The sequence below is a fragment of the Vigna unguiculata genome, chromosome 4, assembly GCF_004118075.2.
Source record: "Vigna unguiculata cultivar IT97K-499-35 chromosome 4, ASM411807v1, whole genome shotgun sequence".
NCBI classification, from domain to species: domain Eukaryota; kingdom Viridiplantae; phylum Streptophyta; class Magnoliopsida; order Fabales; family Fabaceae; genus Vigna; species Vigna unguiculata.
The window spans coordinates 40,171,085-40,188,759 of NC_040282.1; the positions used below are offsets into that span (position 1 = coordinate 40,171,085).

At 31.9% G+C, this 17,675-nt stretch overlaps 2 protein-coding genes across 3 annotated transcripts; both read left to right on the forward strand.

Moving 5' to 3' along the window:
- The first annotated feature begins 3,524 nt into the window (after window positions 1–3,524).
- LOC114180247 (paired amphipathic helix protein Sin3-like 2) lies at window positions 3,525–13,311 on the forward strand. Of its 2 annotated transcripts, none has more exons than XM_028066534.1 (23): window positions 3,525–3,863; window positions 3,988–4,075; window positions 4,612–4,827; window positions 4,938–5,118; window positions 5,192–5,290; window positions 5,397–5,570; window positions 5,655–5,937; window positions 6,671–6,807; window positions 7,254–7,329; window positions 7,426–7,455; window positions 7,677–7,870; window positions 7,963–8,117; window positions 8,327–8,454; window positions 8,597–8,851; window positions 9,680–10,348; window positions 10,449–10,531; window positions 10,700–11,320; window positions 11,401–11,498; window positions 11,585–11,723; window positions 11,800–11,952; window positions 12,064–12,227; window positions 12,396–12,507; window positions 12,844–13,311. In XM_028066534.1, the coding sequence occupies exons 2-23, from the start codon at window positions 3,990–3,992 to the stop codon at window positions 12,979–12,981; spliced, it is 4,191 nt and encodes a 1,396-aa protein (XP_027922335.1). In that variant the 5' UTR covers window positions 3,525–3,863; window positions 3,988–3,989; the 3' UTR covers window positions 12,982–13,311. The 2 variants fall into 2 exon arrangements, with proteins under 2 accessions (XP_027922335.1, XP_027922334.1); XM_028066533.1 differs by having other exon boundaries at window positions 3,526–3,863; window positions 5,397–5,573.
- Window positions 13,312–14,763: 1,452 nt separating this feature from the next.
- LOC114181489 lies at window positions 14,764–17,640 on the forward strand. Its single transcript, XM_028067959.1, has 3 exons — window positions 14,764–15,073; window positions 15,464–15,530; window positions 16,583–17,640. The coding sequence occupies exons 1-3, from the start codon at window positions 14,894–14,896 to the stop codon at window positions 17,398–17,400; spliced, it is 1,065 nt and encodes a 354-aa protein (XP_027923760.1). The 5' UTR covers window positions 14,764–14,893; the 3' UTR covers window positions 17,401–17,640.
- Window positions 17,641–17,675: the final 35 nt, after the last annotated feature.

The following is a 17,675-nucleotide window of genomic DNA, read 5'->3' on the forward strand; positions in this document are numbered from 1 at the left end:
TATAAATAAAATAAAATATAATTGGTTTAGTCCAAAAAATAAGTTTTTGTGCAATTGAACCTACAAATAATCAGAACAAAAAAAAAGTTTAAAAACCAATGATTAGGTCAAATGTCAAAAAAATCGATCCAGAACAATATGATCACAATCAATGTTTTTAGAAATAAAATATCTACATTTTGAATATTTAAACTTAAAAAAAATGATAATTGTATGTATAGTATCACAACAAATTTAAACATATTATGATTGAAATTAAAAGTCATACAAATTTAAAATTTAAAATCTAAAAAGAGAGAACGTTGTCGGTAAGAATGATGTGGAAAGTATGCCCTATTCCGTAGAAGAAGCAAAATTCAAAACGAAGAAGAGAATAGATAAATGAGTGAAGGACTTCCCAAAATGAAAAACACATGTTATTTTATTTAATTCAAAATTAACGGTAAAAATTTATCGATAATACTTCAAATAAACGATAAATAAAAGTGACGTGTTGATGATCAAAATTTAGTAAGTAAAATATTCGTTGATAAATTTTAATGATAAATTATAAATTTATTAGTAATTATTGATGATTACAAAAATTGTCAGTAGTATTAAGAAAAAATATCTCGATAAATATTTATTGGTACATATTCGTCGGTAATTATTGATGAATTTATTTTGTCGATTGTAATTTAATTTTTCTTCCTTCTTTTTTTTTTTTACGTGATTAAGTGTTCAAGGACCTAGAAAATAATACAGTAGATATAATTTTTTTAAAATGTTACGCGACTACTTTATTATTAAAAGGTTGAACTATAAATAGTTTTTTGATAATCGAATTTCACTTTATAAAAAACTTTTTATCTCTAGAAAACTACCTTTAAGATTTTCTCTACCTTCTATTTAAGTTTTTGACTCAGTCATACATCTTTTGACAATCAGTAACTATTAGTGGAATCACAACAGACAAACTCTACGTATTTAGCTGATCATAATTGAAAACAAGGTAATTTCAATTTTCTCTATTTCTATAAACATTTTAGCATTTTTTTTAGGTGCAAATGGGCATATGGTCCATGCATGTACCTCAAATTAACTCAAAATGAGTCTTCATTTATTTGTGATTATGGTGGCATGCTTAGTTCTTTGATATGATATTTGTGTAGATAGTTAAAGTGTCATGTGAGTTACAGAGTTCTAAGAGTAACCCTGGTTCCATGGGTGTTTTTCACATTAAGTAAGGGAAGCTAATTTAAATTTAAACATTATTATTTATGTGTTGAGATATTAACCTATTTGATTGTTAAATATTAACAAGTACAGAAGTTCAATTATAATAAACAAGTATTATTTCCACACAAAGATTTCTTCAAATTTATCGATATCTAATCTATTTGGATATGGAATAAAATAGTACATTTGGTGGTTTTAGTATTGATCCAAAAGTTTGCAACGTAAATTGGATAAAAGCTAATGAGAATGAATGTGTTGGGATTGAATTGCATTATCTGCTTTTACTGCACCATTAGTGATTTACTAAATATCAAAGCATTATTCAATGAGAAACAACACTTATATTATTTATTACTTGAAATATGTGTGTGCACAATTGATATTCAGTTATATATATATATATATATATATATATATATATATATATATATATATATATATATATATAATAGTCCTTGTTTTTTAAACACTATTTTAGAAACTTTTAAATGTTGAGGAGATACAATATTGTTTATTTTTGAACTGTGCACTTAATAAATGTTGTGATGAAATATTTTTTCATGATTGTATTTTTTACAAAATAAATCAAATTAGAAATAAGCATTTCTAAGTCTATATTACAGAAAAATATCTAGCAAATCATAAAATAAACATTTAAATACCATCTTTTCATTCACAAAAATGGTACCCAAGATATATAATATGAAGGAACCCAAATTTTCTGCCATATAGATAGTCATTTTTCAAAATTTTTCAATAATTATAACCACTAAAATTGGACTTTACGAATAGACCTAGATATTTGTGATTTTAGTAAAACAAAAACTTTTCGAATAAAAAATATTCCAGCTAGAAAAAACATGTGTCATTTTAATCGTATTTTTAAAAGTGAAAATATAAACTATTATTAAATATTATAATTAAAAATTTATAAAAATAGAAATATATATTTTTAAATAACATTATAGTTTGTTTTCTTTATTTATTTGCTGTTTAGGACATTGAAACTTAAAAATTGAATAACCCTACAATTTTTGGGTTAGTGTCTTGGAAAAAATAATAATACTTTACTTAAAAATATTTTAAAAAATGTTGCTGTATAAGTCAGCACGGAGAAAATAATAATACCTAAAAATCATTTTAAAAAGTTAATGTATACATCAAAACAATGATGTCTTATATTATTGTATATTATTTAATATTTGAGATATTGAAAGATAAGAGCCTAATGAAGCCTTGCAGAAAAATCCTCGTTATATATATATATATATATATATATATATATATATATATATATATATATATATATATATATATATATTCATATATATATATATATATATAATTTTACAAATAAAAATATATATATTACTATAAAAAAAGAAGACAGTTTGATTATATTAGATGTTATATGTATTGAAGTTATATATTAATAAAAACTTTTAATGACATAGAACTGAAAACCGTAAAACGCTTATAGTTTAATTGTAAGTAGAACGTAAACAACTATAATATATGGGAAGTCTTTTGCCATTTTTTCCTGATATTTTCTTTTCATATTTTTTTACTATTTTTTTTTTATTTTTTATCAGTATTTTTTATTGTAAATTTTATATTTAAATTTATCAATATTTAAAATATTATTAAAGAAAAAATAAAAACAAATTATGTTAACTAATATTTTTAATATATTAAAGAAAGAAATAAATATAAATAATTTTTGTAATTTAAATGTAAGTATTTTTACTAATTTTATAAATGATTTTTATTTATTTAATTTTAAAAAATATTAAATTTAGAAAGAACAATTGAATATAAAGTCACTTGAAAAATAAAATTGAACATAAATGAGAATACAAAAAATGTTAGTTGAAATACATTTTCAATTTTTTTTTATAAAAAAAGAATAAACTTATTATTATTATTATAAAAATAAATATAAAAATAATACAAATATAAATGGTTTTATAATTTTATTATAAATAATTTTTATTTATTTTGATGATTTTTTATTACAAGTAATTATTTTAATTTAAGTAATATTAAATTTTATAATATAGATTTGTATATTTATTTATAAATAAATTATAATAAAAATATTTCAGACCAAAATTAAAAGTTTTTAAAACCAAAAAGTAAAACTCATAAACTAGAGAGACAAAAAGGTAAAGAAGAAAAAACTATGGGCTTGGATCAACAACCCACAATAAAGTCCAAAACAAACAAAAAAAAAAACTCAAAACACTGAAGGAGCCTCCAACAATTGGAATAATAACAACATAAAACACGAACACTTCCCTGGTCTTCACATAAATCACCATTTCCTTTCATATATTTTCTCTTCCCCATGTTTTTTTAATTTTTGGCTTCTGACTCACAAATTTTGAGTTTAAGTTTTGAGTTTTCAGAGTTCTCCTCTTCTCTTGACCCCAATTCTCTCTTTCTCATTCTCTATGTGTATGTTTGTCTCAATTCTTGTTCCAACTTAACACAAGAGAGGAGCACAAACACACCCAACCGAACCTATTGTTTTGTTTTGTCTGATCAAACTCCTTCAGTGGTTTTCTTTCTCTTGTTCCTCGGAGATCTACTCAACTTGTTTTCCAGCAACTTTTCAAAGAAAAAAAATCTGGGAAACTCGTGAGGTTCAATCTTTTTCCCTTTCACTTTCTGGGTCATCTTTGTTTTTGCTCAATTCAAATGGTTTTGTGTCAAGAACCATGCTTTATTTTTGTTCTTGTTTTAATTGGATTGGTTTTGATTTTGCAGGGATGAAGAGGGCAAGGGATGATATGTACTCTGCCTCTGCCTCCCAATTCAAGCGCCCCCCTTTTACTACTTCGTCGCGTGCTGATTCGTATGTCTCTTTTTCCTTTTTTCAATTTCTTGCCCTACCTTTTTTGTGTGTCAATTTTGTGTTTATCCCTCTGTAATTGGTAGTTTGCCCTATTTTGTGTTGCGGTAATGGAACGTGGGCTTGTTGTTAAGTTTGTGTTAAACTTTTTGGGTTGAATTGTGCAGAGTTCACTTAGGGTTGTGTTCAGTTTAACCTGAATTGACTTTGGGATGAGTTATCTTGTGGGATCATGGATTACAAGAAATGGGTGTGGTAGTTAGGTTACTGCTGAAACAAATTAATTTGTTAAAGCTGTATGCGGGAATCTTTTGAGACAAGTAGCATGAGCAGTGTTGCAATTGTAAATTACCTCATTTTTAACTTAGAATAGTTATAGATTTGTGGGTTTTCTTGTTTCAACATTTTAATGAGATATCATAACTTTGGTTAGTTTGGACATTGAACATGTGGAATGCTTGATATCTTGTATAGATTAGCATGCCGTGATTATTAGCATTATGTGTATCTGAAAGTGAGTTTGTGTTCTGTGCATGAAGCTATGGACAAAACCAAGTCCCTGGAAGTGGAGGGGGAGGGGGTGGAGGTGGAGGAGGTAGCAACGGAGGTGGTGTTGGTGGGGGAGCAACTACTTCCCAGAAACTGACTACCAATGATGCCTTATCCTATTTGAAGGAAGTCAAAGACATGTTTCAGGACCAAAGAGAGAAGTATGACATGTTCCTTGAGGTCATGAAAGATTTCAAGGCTCAAAGGTAGACTCTTGCCTTATTCTTTCGTCTTTGCACTGTATGATGATTTTGAAATGACGAGTTTTGTAGATAAAGAAATTATTTATCTCGATCTTTCTTTTGGTCATTTGCAGGACTGACACAGCTGGTGTCATAGCAAGGGTGAAGGAATTGTTCAAAGGGCACAACAATTTGATTTTTGGATTTAACACATTCCTGCCAAAAGGTTATGAGATAACACTTGATGAGGATGAGGCTCCTCCAAAGAAAACGGTTGAATTTGAAGAAGCAATCAGTTTTGTGAACAAGATAAAGGTGAATGAGTTTTCTGGTGGTTTTACGGATATAGTTTATTCCTATCTGTAATCAATATGTTTTTCTTTTGCAGAAGCGGTTCCAAAGTGATGAGCATGTTTACAAATCATTCTTGGACATTTTAAACATGTATCGCAAAGAGCACAAGGACATTGGTGAGGTTTATAGTGAGGTAATATGTTTTATCCTTTTTTGGCGGCTTTTTGATGTTTTCTGTGTTCTCTTTAATAAATATTTGGTTGGAAATTTACACTCTTTCTTTTAAACAAAATTTCTAGGTTGCTACCCTCTTCAAGGACCATCGAGATTTGCTTGAGGAGTTCACTAGATTCTTACCAGATACTTCTGCTGCACCTTCCACACAGCATGCTCCATATAGTCGAAATTCGTTGCAGCGCTTTAATGAGCGGAGTTCTACGGCCCCAATGATGCGCCAAATGCCACCAGACAAGGCAGTAAGATTGTTCCTATCCCACTTATATATAAATCTTGTAAACTGCCTTTTTAATGATTGGGTTGTGAACATTTTTCTACAGCAACGTTATCGAAGAGACAGGCTTCCTTCTCATGATCATGATATGAGTGCTGAACGCCCTGAGATGGATGATGACAAAACAATGTTGAACATACACAAGGAGAGGAAGCGAGACAGTAGGGATAGGAGAATGCGTGATCAGGATGAGAGAGAACAAGATCTTGATAACAGCAGGGATTTGAACTTGCAACGCTTTCCTGACAAAAAGAAATCCGTCAAGAAGGCTGAAGGTTTTGGAATGGCTGCTGACTTTCCTTCTTATGAAGACAAAGATACCTTAAAGAGTAAGTAAGCTTCTGCCTTTCCTACATAGGATGACAAAGATACCTTAAAGAGTAAGCAATAATGTTATGCTTTGTGCAAATGCATTTGTTGGTTTTAGATTCATATGTTATTTTAACTTGGCAGTAAGATATCTGGTTTTCAATATGGTGCAAACTTTTGTCTTGTTAACTAGTGTGATAATATGCACAATATCGAAGCAAACTTCCTCTTAAGAAAACCAAAGAAGATAGTAAACTATACTAAAATTTCTCTGGTGTCAAACATTCAACTGTAAATACAGAGTAAATCAGTGTAGTTATTTAAAATTGGTTGTATAAGCATCACCAAAAAAATTGGATTTTAGAGTTGACCAGTGTGTGTGCAGCATTGTAATATAACATTTAGTCCATATTTGGAAACCCTTAAGTCTGGGATAACTGCCTATTTTTCAAAAGTTCTTGCAGGAAGCTAACGAAAAATAAGTGATTGTTTCTTCAAATCAGGCTAAACCTATCATGCACATAGTTTAAAAAATTCCTAAGCATGTTAAATTTGATCGTCACAATTGATTTGGGTTCATATAGTTACATTCTTAGAATTTATATGTCCTGATGGAATCTTTCTTGCTTACAAGTTTTTCTTCCCATCTATTTTAAATAGATTTGGAGAGGATGAATAGCACTGGGATGATCATATTGACCTATAGTTTCCTAACCTGTTGTTATTTATTTGTTTATTTTTTATTCATGACAGGCATGTATAGTCAAGCATTCAGTTTCTGTGAGAAAGTTAAGGAGAAGTTGAGCAGTTCTGATGATTACCAAACATTCTTGAAATGCCTTCACATTTTCAGCAATGGAATAATTAAAAGGAATGATTTGCAAAATTTGGTATGTGCCTGCTTCTGTGAGTCACATACTTAAAAACTCATGCAAGAAGGCATCTGTCTGCTTTTACTCGTATACTTCATTTTGGGTATTCTTGCTGACATTGAATTATTTTAGTTGTTACTTTCACTATTTGTTTTGGAATTTCATAATGTTTCATTAATTGAAGTATGAAGGATAGTTGGTGTTAGTTTTACTGAGAATTCTAGAAGACAGTTTAAAACATGCTTATCAATTCATTTGTACGATTGCATTAGAAACACAATATGCAGAAACCAGTTTCATATTATTAGCTTTTGACCCTTTCACCCCTTCCTTAGTTTTGTTCACTTAAATAAAAGACGAGGAGATCTAGGTGGCAAGATCTTTTTACAGGTTCTCAAATGCTTTTTTATAAGTTTTTGTTGCCTCTTGTCTTAATGTATATCATTTCAAAATTTACATTTTAGGTAACTGATTTACTTGGAAAGCATTCAGATCTTATGGACGAATTTAACGATTTCCTGGAGCGTTGTGAAAATATTGGTAATTGTTTCTCAAATTTTTCTTTTCTTTTTCTTCTCTTAATATTATTATTTCTTTTTATTTTCTCAATCCTTGAGATAATTTTTATTTTTGCAGATGGATTCCTTGCTGGTGTCATGAGTAAAAGTATGTTTATATATATATCTTACCCTACTTGTGTTTATGCATTTTTTTCATTTCTAGTTTTGAGGAGGACGGAATTATCATTATCTTCTTTTAAGAAACCATTCAAATTTAAAACCTAATGTTGAATCATGCTGAGTATTTTAAATAGTAGGGGGAGGGGGGTGTTGTTTCTCCCCATATATTAATGGTCAATATTGATGTTGCAAGTATGTTGATTTCAGAGTCACTATCTACTGATGCTCATTTGGCAAGACCGTCAAAGTTGGAGGACAAAGACAGAGAGCACAAGCGTGATATGGATGGAGCCAAAGAGAAGGAAAGATACAAGGAGAAATACATGGGAAAATCCATTCAAGAACTTGACCTTAGTGACTGCAAACGTTGTACTCCCAGCTACCGGCTTTTGCCTGCGGATGTATGCAACTTCTATTTGATTCCTTTACTTTGTTGGCTTTGTCAATAATGTATTATGTTCTATAACTTGGTTTCTCCCCTCACATTTTGCAGTATCCAATTCCTACAGCTAGTCAGAGATCTGAGCTTGGTGCTCAAGTATTGAATGACCACTGGGTATCTGTGACTTCTGGAAGTGAGGATTACTCTTTCAAACATATGCGAAGAAATCAGTATGAAGAAAGCTTGTTCAGATGTGAAGATGACAGGTAAAACTTATGCAGTTTTTTTTTGTCTTCATCTCTTGCTTTCTTTAAATTAACTTTTTATCTTCCTTTTCTGGGATCCAACAAATTTTCTTTGTTTCCATCATCTCTGCTGCCTCCTGATTTCAGTGTTCGTTTTGGAGTTATTACTTTGTCAAAGATTTGTGTATTGAATCATAGGATGATGATATATTTTTTTATTTCTGATGTAGATATGAGCTGGACATGTTACTGGAGTCTGTGAGTTCAGCTGCTAAACGAGCAGAGGAATTGTATAATAACATTAATGAAAATAAAATAAGTGTGGAGACCCTGAACCGTATTGAAGAGCACTTCACTGGTATGTGTGAGAATAACGTCAATCTAAAGTATTATAGAATTTTAATATATATATATATATATATATATATATATATATATATATATATATATATGTTATTAGATCTTTATGAATTGATTTTGTCTGAGGTTACGAATTGCAGTTCTAAATTTAAGGTGCATTGAACGACTCTATGGTGATCATGGTCTTGACGTAATAGACATATTGCGGAAAAACCCAACCCATGCCCTGCCTGTAATATTGACTCGACTGAAGCAGAAGCAAGAGGAGTGGAGTAGGTGTCGTTCAGATTTCAATAAAGTATGGGCTGAAATTTATGCTAAAAACCACTACAAATCACTGGATCATCGTAGCTTCTATTTCAAACAACAAGATTCTAAGAATTTGAGCACAAAATGTAAGTTTATTTGCTTTTCTTTCTGTTTATATTTCATGTTGATTTGATTATTTTGACTTGCCACGAGCTCCATGAACAAGCAACAATTTGAATTAAAGGTTACATGGGTTAGTTGGGCAATTTTTTACATTTTAGATCAAGCATTGAGACTATATGATTGTGGTTCTGTAGCTACGACGTCTGCCATGACAAATATTGTGTACTGGGTACGAACAATAGATATTTTAGAGCTAGCTATTGTATATGCGTGACAAAAAGTGCTTGTAATTCTTAAATCGTAATTACCTACACATACTGCAACAATTACCAATATTGTGACACTGGCTGCTTTAATATAAATGATAAATATTTTGAAGCTAACCATTGGCATAAGCATGAATTAAGTGCTTATGAACGAAGTACAAAATTGATTCTAAAATGGTCATGTATTCTACTCTTCAAGTTTGGCTTAGTCTTACCCAAGTGTTATTTAGAAAGTTTGAGATTGGAATATCCAGAGTGCCTTCTGCTTAATGTTCTTTGAAACTGTGTTAAATTAGAAATATTAAATCACAGGCTGGGTCTGAAAAGTAAGAGATAGATAGAGAGTGCATATAACTGTAACTCATGGCTGTATTAGGCTGAAAACATACTTCATGAAAAACGTCTAATTACCTCCAGGTATACCAAGCAGTTGCTATGTTTGTTGCAGATCTCACAGGTTTTTAAATAAACGAGTTACAAATTGTTCTTGTCAGGCAGTTCTTTTTAAGTTCTCACACACATCATTGCATGGTTCAGTATTATCTTTTTAGTCAGTTCTAAGATTCTATCTTTGACATTATACAGCTTTGGTTGCCGAGATTAAAGAAATTAAAGAAAAACAGCAGAAAGAAGATGATATTATTCAGTCGATCGCGGCTGGAAATAAACAGCCTCTAATTCCTCATCTGGAATTTGAATATCCTGATGCTGCTGGAATTCATGAAGACCTGTATAAACTTGTTCGATATTCATGTGATGAGTTATTCTCAAGTAAAGAGTTGTTAAATAAAATTATGAGGCTGTGGAGTACCTTCTTGGAGCCAATGCTTGGTGTTCCTACCCAGTCTCATGCAACAGAAAGGGCGGAGGATAGAAAAACTGGGCATAATGTTCGCAATTTTGGTGTACCAAGCATAGGGGGTGACAGAAGCCCTCATGCAGACTCTCTTTCAATGAATTCAAGGTTACCAAAATCGGATAAGAATGAAGCTGATGGTAGAATAACTGAAGCAAAGAATGTTCACCGGGCTAGTATAGCTACCAATGATAAAGAAAATGGATCTGTTGGTGGTGAACATGGTTGTAGGGATGATCCATTGATGGATAAAGGACTGAAAAATGTAGAATGCAATGACAAAGCCTCCGGATTTAGCAAACCGTTTACCTCCGATGATCAAGGAGCTAAAAACAGTGTATCAATTGCAATTAGAGGAGAAAACAGCCTGAACAGAACGAACTTAGATGCATCACCAGGTAATAGACTTGTAAAATCAATGCACTCAATCAATTCTTTGACATTTTTGTTTTAGTTAATGTTATTATTTTAAGAATTCTAAACTTGTTTATTTTCTAGCGCGTGCCCTTACTCCATCACGACCAACTGATGTTGATGATTCTGTAGCCAAGTCTCAGGTTGCTAATGTACCATTGGTGGAGGTATGGGTTCTCAATCGAGGCAGATTTAACATGCTTTAGAAGAAACGCTTAGTCAGTTTTTGATCTATTTGTTTTTTTTTTCATCTTCTTTCTACCTTTACTGAAGCCAAGGGATTTTTATTTTTCTGTGATTGATAATGCCTGTCTCTGTTTATCTTCGTATTTCAGGGATGTGACATGGCAACTCCAGTACCTGTGGCCAATGGTGTTTTAAGTGAAAGCAGTAAAGTTAAAAATCATGATGAATCTGCTGGGCCTTGCAAAATTGAAAAGGAAGAGGGAGAATTATCACCAAATGGTGACTCGGAGGAGGATAACTTTGTTGCCTATGGAGATTCAAATGTGCAGTCAATGGCTAAGGCAAAACACAACACTGAAAGAAGAAAATATCAGTCTAGAAACGGAGAGGATGAATGTTGTCCTGAGGCTGGAGGTGACAATGATGCAGATGCTGATGATGAGGACAGTGAAAATGTTTCTGAAGCTGGTGAAGATGTCTCAGGCAGTGAATCGGCTGGTGATGAATGCTTTCGAGAAGATCATGAAGAGGAGGAAGATATCGAACAAGATGATGTTGATGGTAAGGCTGAGAGTGAAGGTGAAGCTGAGGGGATCTGTGATGCACAAGCTGGAGGAGATGGCACATCTTTGCCATTGTTAGAAAGGTTCCTTTCATCTGTGAAACCTCTCACAAAGCATGTATCAGCGGTTTCATTTGTTGAAGAAATGAAGGACTCAAGGGTGTTCTATGGAAATGATGACTTCTATGTGCTTTTTAGACTTCATCAAGTAAGGATAATTTTTTTCCTGGCTTTGATATTGAAATATCTTCCTTGGTGCATGTCATAAGCTCTTTTTGAACTTGGCAGACTCTTTACGAGAGAATCTTATCAGCAAAAACACATTCAATGAACGCAGAATTAAAATGGAAAGCAAAAGATGCTAGCTTACCAGATCCTTATTCAAGGTAAATTTTCACGATTTATTCAAAGTCCCCCCCACCAAATGAGTGTTCATTGTCCATTTGGATTAATTGTTCGTACTCTCTTATAGATTTATGAATGCGTTGTACAACTTGCTTGATGGATCTGCTGAAAATGCAAAGTTTGAAGATGAATGCCGAGCAATTATAGGGAACCAGTCATACGTGTTATTCACCTTGGACAAGTTAATATACAAATTGGTTAGACAGGTATATTGCCTCGTCTCATTTTCTACTTGCTTTTGTCTTGTTTTCCTTTGAAGGTTCTAATTTACCTTTTCTGCAGCTTCAAACTGTTGCAACCGATGATGTGGACAGTAAGCTTCTCCAATTATATGAATATGAAAGGTCTCGGAAGCCTGGGAAGTTAAATGATTCTGTATATCATGCAAATGCTCATGTCATCCTTCACGAGGATAATATATATCGGATACAATGTGTAGGTCCTTTGCGCCAAATCTGAAACCAAAAAAAAGAAGAAAAGTCAGTTTTCTTAACAGGAGCTTGAGTTCTTGAGGTTAATATTAATTTTTTTGTCATCTTATTGCAGTCCTCTAGCCCCTCACGACTATCCATCCAGTTTATGGACAATATGAATGAAAAGCCTGAATTGTTTGCCGTTTCTATTGATCCAAATTTCTCCTTTTATCTGCACAATGATTTTCTGTCAGTCTTTCCAGGCAAAAAGGAACCCCACGGCATCATTCTGCATAGGTACAGATTCACCAAGATTAATCTTTTTGGTTTATTACTTCTCTTTTCTGTAATGATAATTGGGGTATTTGTTGTGTAAGCATGAGTAATCTTTAGCGACATGGAAATATTGCCTACCTTTTCAACTAGGTAACACTGAGTTTCTGCTTCTTATTTTGTTATATTCAGAAACAAACGCAAATATGGAAACTTAGATGAGCTTTCTGCAATATGCTCTGCCATGGAAGGTGTTAAAGTAATTAATGGATTGGAATGCAAGATATCTTGCAACTCATCCAAGGTATGCTGTCTTATAAATACCTTTTGGTTTTCCCTTTTTTGCAAATTACTGCTATATTTACAACATCATGGACATAATCTTTCTTCCTTTATGCTCATCTTCTCTCTCTTGATAATGATATAGTCCCACCCCGGATTTAAGTTGTAGTTAGTGTTGCAGTGTGAACCAAAAAAACAATGGTGTGGATTTAAGAATGTTGTCTGTCTATCTAGTGTGCCATTCAAAGCACCACACATTGACAAGGCTATTGAATTTATTCTTCTGCTTTGGAATTTCTGAGAAACCAATGGTTGGAACAATGTTTTGTTTTTGCTTATTGGCAAGTTTCATCTGCAGATTTCTTATGTTCTTGACACACAAGATTTCTTCTTCCGGCCGAGAAAGAAGAGACGAATGCCGCCGGCAGGGACAACAACCTCCCAGTTTCGTAGGGACAGAGAGGAAAGATTCCGCAAATTGTTGGCATGCTCGTAATTTATATGTTCATGAATATTTGGTCTCTAACATCTCTATTGAGAAACAGCTGAAGGGACTCACATAATTTGTTGTTTATAAGAGTCTTGGTGAAGCAACCTAGGAACCCTTGGTTCACAATTTTATCTGTTGTCATAGGAACTTGAATTCTCACATGTAAGTGAAGGAGGGGAATATAGATGGGATGTGTAATATGTTTATGAGGTCTCATGTCATGTGCCCTCCTTTGTAAATAGTTTGCTATATATCTGTAGAATATTTGTTTACCAAATTGTTCATTAGTTGCAACAGTTACTTCACCCTAATTTTATACTTGATACTCTTCTTTCATTTTTCATGTTTTGTTTTTTTGCTGTTTTGCTATGTGTTTGCACTTTTATTTTTGGCCATTTTGCTTGTAACACCAATTCTTCGTTGTTGGAGAATAAAACTGTGACGTTTTTGGTTTGGACAAAGACTACACAATGGGGACCAACACGTTTCAATCAAACTTTTGTAGTTAGCTTTAACTGAACCTATTTTTAAGTGCCTTTGTTTTAAAATTCAGTAACAATGATTTTGAAAAGACTAATCTTGAACCTTTGAATATCACCTGTTGAAAATTTGAACTGAGTTGTTAACAAGATTTAAGATATCTATAGAAAATTACTGAACATAGAAGAGTTGTTTTCTTTTCAATAAACCAAATAGGTTGATCTCCTTTTTGTAAGACAAAAGTCAAACAAAATTTCTTGTTATCACTCAAAGTAAAATATAATTATTTTGTCATAATAATTCCTTGAATTTATGTTATAATTTTTTTATTATTTTAACAATCTTTTAAATTTCTTTTTTATTCCTTATCATATTTTATTTATTATATCAAATCAATAGTTTTTTTTATCTGAGAACAAAAGGTAATCGTAAACAAACGATAAAGTTGATGCAGATAATAACAAATGATTAAATTAAAATATTTAATTTATTGGGTACTTAAGTTTATAAAAGAATATTAAATATGGAAGATAAAAAATCAATGAAAAAAGTAAAACTATTCATTTTAATTTTATCACCTTCAATTGCAAGGGAAACAAATCACACTTTTTATAGTCACAAAACTGACATTCTCTGTACCTTAATTTGTGAATTAGAATTTGAGAGTGCATACTTTAAAAATATAAGTTAATCCTACATTAAAATATAATTTATAAAAAATTGGTTTTCTATAAGATATTTTATTACTTCTTTCAATTTTTATTTATTTATTTGCCTCTATTAACTAGTATGAATAATATGTGTGTTTTTATTAGTAAATAATGAAAAATATTTTTTAAACCTCAATAATCAGGATAAGTTTGGTAAACTGAAATCTTTTTAAAATTTAATTGATATTATTGGTCTTTGGAGGAAGAACTACTTAATTTTGAAGGCTCTAACAAGATTTTTTTTTTTCTAATATAACCCTCAATTGGGACTTAAAATAAATATATTTCTTTTAGCAGAAAACGGTAGATCCCAATTACACAAAATGTTGACATTTATAAAAATAAAATGGTGACTGATAGGTTTTATATTATTGTAATTATTATACTTGGTTATTGATTGATTAGAATAGACTAGTCTTGGATAAAAAGAACAATAGTTAATTATAATATTTCTAAATTTGAATCAGCTAATTTATCCACTATTAATTTATAGTTATATAAGATGAACTTCTATCAAGAGTATATTATCTGTTCAACTAAATTATCTGTCATCTGAGAGTACCTATTATCATTTGAACTTAGTTGCTAAATTTTTTCCAAAAAACCTTAAACAACACAAAATCAATGTTGTACTGTTTTTTTTCTTTTAGCAGGAATAAAGATCTAATGTTTCTGTTCCAACCAATGTTCTAATATCATGAGGTTATGGTGATTACTAAGCCACGTTGATGCAATGCAAACACAGGAATAGAAGAGAAATCAAACCATCTTTTTGTAACTTCCACTCCCTCCCTATCTTCCTCTCTCTCTCTCTCTCTGGCCTCCCTTTTATCACAATCTATATCTCATTCATTTCAATGGCTTCTGCTTCCATATCTGATCATTCTCTCTCCACGAAGAAGAAAAGGGTAACCTTTATTTCTCTCTGACTATCCCATTTCTCTATATTTCTTCAAACTATTTTCTCAAAGGATATTTTTAACCTGTTGGGTTAAAGATGAGATTTTTTTTTTTTTAACCCATGAAGGCATTGATACATTGCATTGCTTTCTCTTTTGTCGGGTATCAAAGGGTAGCAATTTGTTCATTCATTTTTTATAGTTTTTGGGAAAAAATCTTTTTTTTTTTCATGGTTTGGAAAATTTTAATTTTCCCATTTCATTGGCTTTTTGTGTTGTGAATGTTCAGATAAATGGTAGCAACGTTTTCTGCTTTTGAAATTTTCATTTTTTAGCGTGGTTTTGTGACTTTTGTTTTGTTTTCATTTTTTGTTGGTTTATGGCACTGTGATTGTTCAGACAAATGGCTCCGCGAAACTGAAGCAAATCAAGCTTGATGTTCGGCGTGAACAATGGCTTTCTCGAGGTACCTCTATGATCTTCATTTTCACCTGCAAATTGTTCATCTAATAGATGCTGTTTTCATGTTCTTCATTAATCCATCATTGAAATTTAATTTACTGTATTGTTTTTATCCCTTTTCTGATCAAAGCATGAATGCTGAATGTCTGAACAATTTGCAGATTCCTTTTTCAGCTAATTCTCTGCAAATGACACCCTTTGTCTCTTTTGCTTGCTGCTGCATTTGTATTGACTGTATTGGTTCCATCTATGGTTTCTTAATCTGGGATATGTTTGGATTAAAGTTTTCAAAGTACCTTTTTTGCCTATTCAAACTTTAATAAAACCAAGCAATTGAGATCTGATACAAAAAGAAAAAAGTCACCTAGTTTTGTGAAAATGTCCTGAATTGCTTCAAAATATCACCAAAGTACTTTTAATAAGACTTGGACATGTTCCATTTTTTATAGAGTAAATTACACTAACCACTTCAGGGGTTTCATGAAATCATACAAACTTTTCCTGCATTTTGCTACCATGTAGCTTAAGTTGTGAGGTGAAGAAGATACATGGATACTGTCATATTTCATTTCCAACAACTTTCTTGCTCTATCAATCTTCAAGGTTGCAATTTCTTGAATGTAATTACACACATATAATTATAAATCTTCTTTGTATGAACTTTTAAAATGTAGTCTTCAAACTGAGAGGATCTTCATAGCTTTGCATGGTTAGGTTTGGCAGGGTCAGTTCATCTCATCTGACATATTTGAAGCATCATGTGACAATGTTTCGAATTTCACTATGAATATGAGAGCCAGTTCATCTCATCTGACATATTTGAAGCATCATGTGACAATGTTTCGTATTTCACTACGAATATGAGTACGTGAAATCTAAAACAAAGTAAAGCTAGACTGAATTTTATTCATTAAAGGAGTGTAAGAATGTTCATATTATCATACTTTAACTTAAAAGAAGGTATAAACAGTACTTAATGAACTGTTTTAAAATCCTTTGGAAGTTACTGAATTTTTTTGTTCATTTCTCTGTCACTGTTACATTGTTTTGTGCTAGTCAAAAAGGGAAGTGAAGTTGATGCAAATGAAAGGGTTGATCATTGCCGTACATCAAAGAACAATGCCAGTGAAGAGAATAAATCATTGAAGGAAAATAGAAGGAAAAGAGGAGAGGATATTGCAGGTTCTTGCATCCAGGGTAATGATTCAGGATCCATTATAAATAACTCCATTCAAAATAGTTTTGATCTTGATGAGTCAGGGAGTGATTTCTCCGGGAGTAGCAGCAGCAGCAGTAGTATGAGTGCTTGTTTCTCAGACAATGTCAGTGACAAAGAAGTGGATGAATGCGTAGATGACTGGGAAGTTGTTGCTGATGCTTTATATGCAAATGATAATCTGTGTTCTGTGGTTTCAGAATCTTCTCCAGTTCAAGAACCTGTCAAGAATATCACAAAACCAGAGTTCAAATCAGCGGTTCTTGAATCACATCCGAATCACCGAGCATGGAAGCCTGATGATGTTCTCCGGCCTCAGGGTTTGCCAGACCTCTCAAAGCAACATGGCTCTGAGCTAAACACAAACTGGCATGGTAACCACAAAACTGTACCTTGTTCATGGCAAACAATAATGTCACAACAACCTCCTCAATGTCCGATCTGTTATGAGGATCTAGACATGACAGACTCATGTTTTCTTCCTTGTTCATGTGGGTTTCATCTCTGCCTATTTTGTCACAAAAAGATTGTTGAGGCAGATGGCAGATGTCCGGGCTGCAGAAAACCGTATGATCATGCCTATGTAAATGTTGGATTCAACGTAGGAGTCAAGGTTTTCCACTTTGCACAATCTTTCAGTATGAGTACAGGGTGCTAGGTTCTAGATGACAGATTTTTGTTTCTGGAAAACATCATGTAAATGTTATGTTTCTCCTATCACTTGATTCATGAGATCAAGTTTCATCAAGAGTATGAGTATAGTGAATAGGTAGAGGTTTAACTCAAGCAGATAAATAAGTTATATCTTTTGGTAAGTTTGATTTGCATTACCATTGTTTTTTTCATATGTTAATGCAGAAAACGTAGTTAACTTTGAAGATTGAAATTTGAATGAGTCTTTCTTTCTTGTTTGGTAGATATTATTAGATTGTT

Excerpts from the sequence above, each read along its gene's own strand:
- LOC114180247 (XM_028066533.1), top strand. The coding sequence starts at position 3,990 with ATGAAGAGGGCAAGGGATGATATGTACTCTGCCTCTGCCTCCCAATTC. Across the intron at positions 4,828-4,937 it reads AAAGATTTCAAGGCTCAAAG|GACTGACACAGCTGGTGTCA; the intron begins GTAGACTCTTGC and ends GGTCATTTGCAG. Across the intron at positions 11,724-11,799 it reads TATACAAATTGGTTAGACAG|CTTCAAACTGTTGCAACCGA; the intron begins GTATATTGCCTC and ends CCTTTTCTGCAG.
- LOC114181489 (XM_028067959.1), top strand. The coding sequence starts at position 14,894 with ATGCAATGCAAACACAGGAATAGAAGAGAAATCAAACCATCTTTTTGT. Across the intron at positions 15,074-15,463 it reads TCTCCACGAAGAAGAAAAGG|ACAAATGGCTCCGCGAAACT; the intron begins GTAACCTTTATT and ends GTGATTGTTCAG. Across the intron at positions 15,531-16,582 it reads TGAACAATGGCTTTCTCGAG|TCAAAAAGGGAAGTGAAGTT; the intron begins GTACCTCTATGA and ends GTTTTGTGCTAG.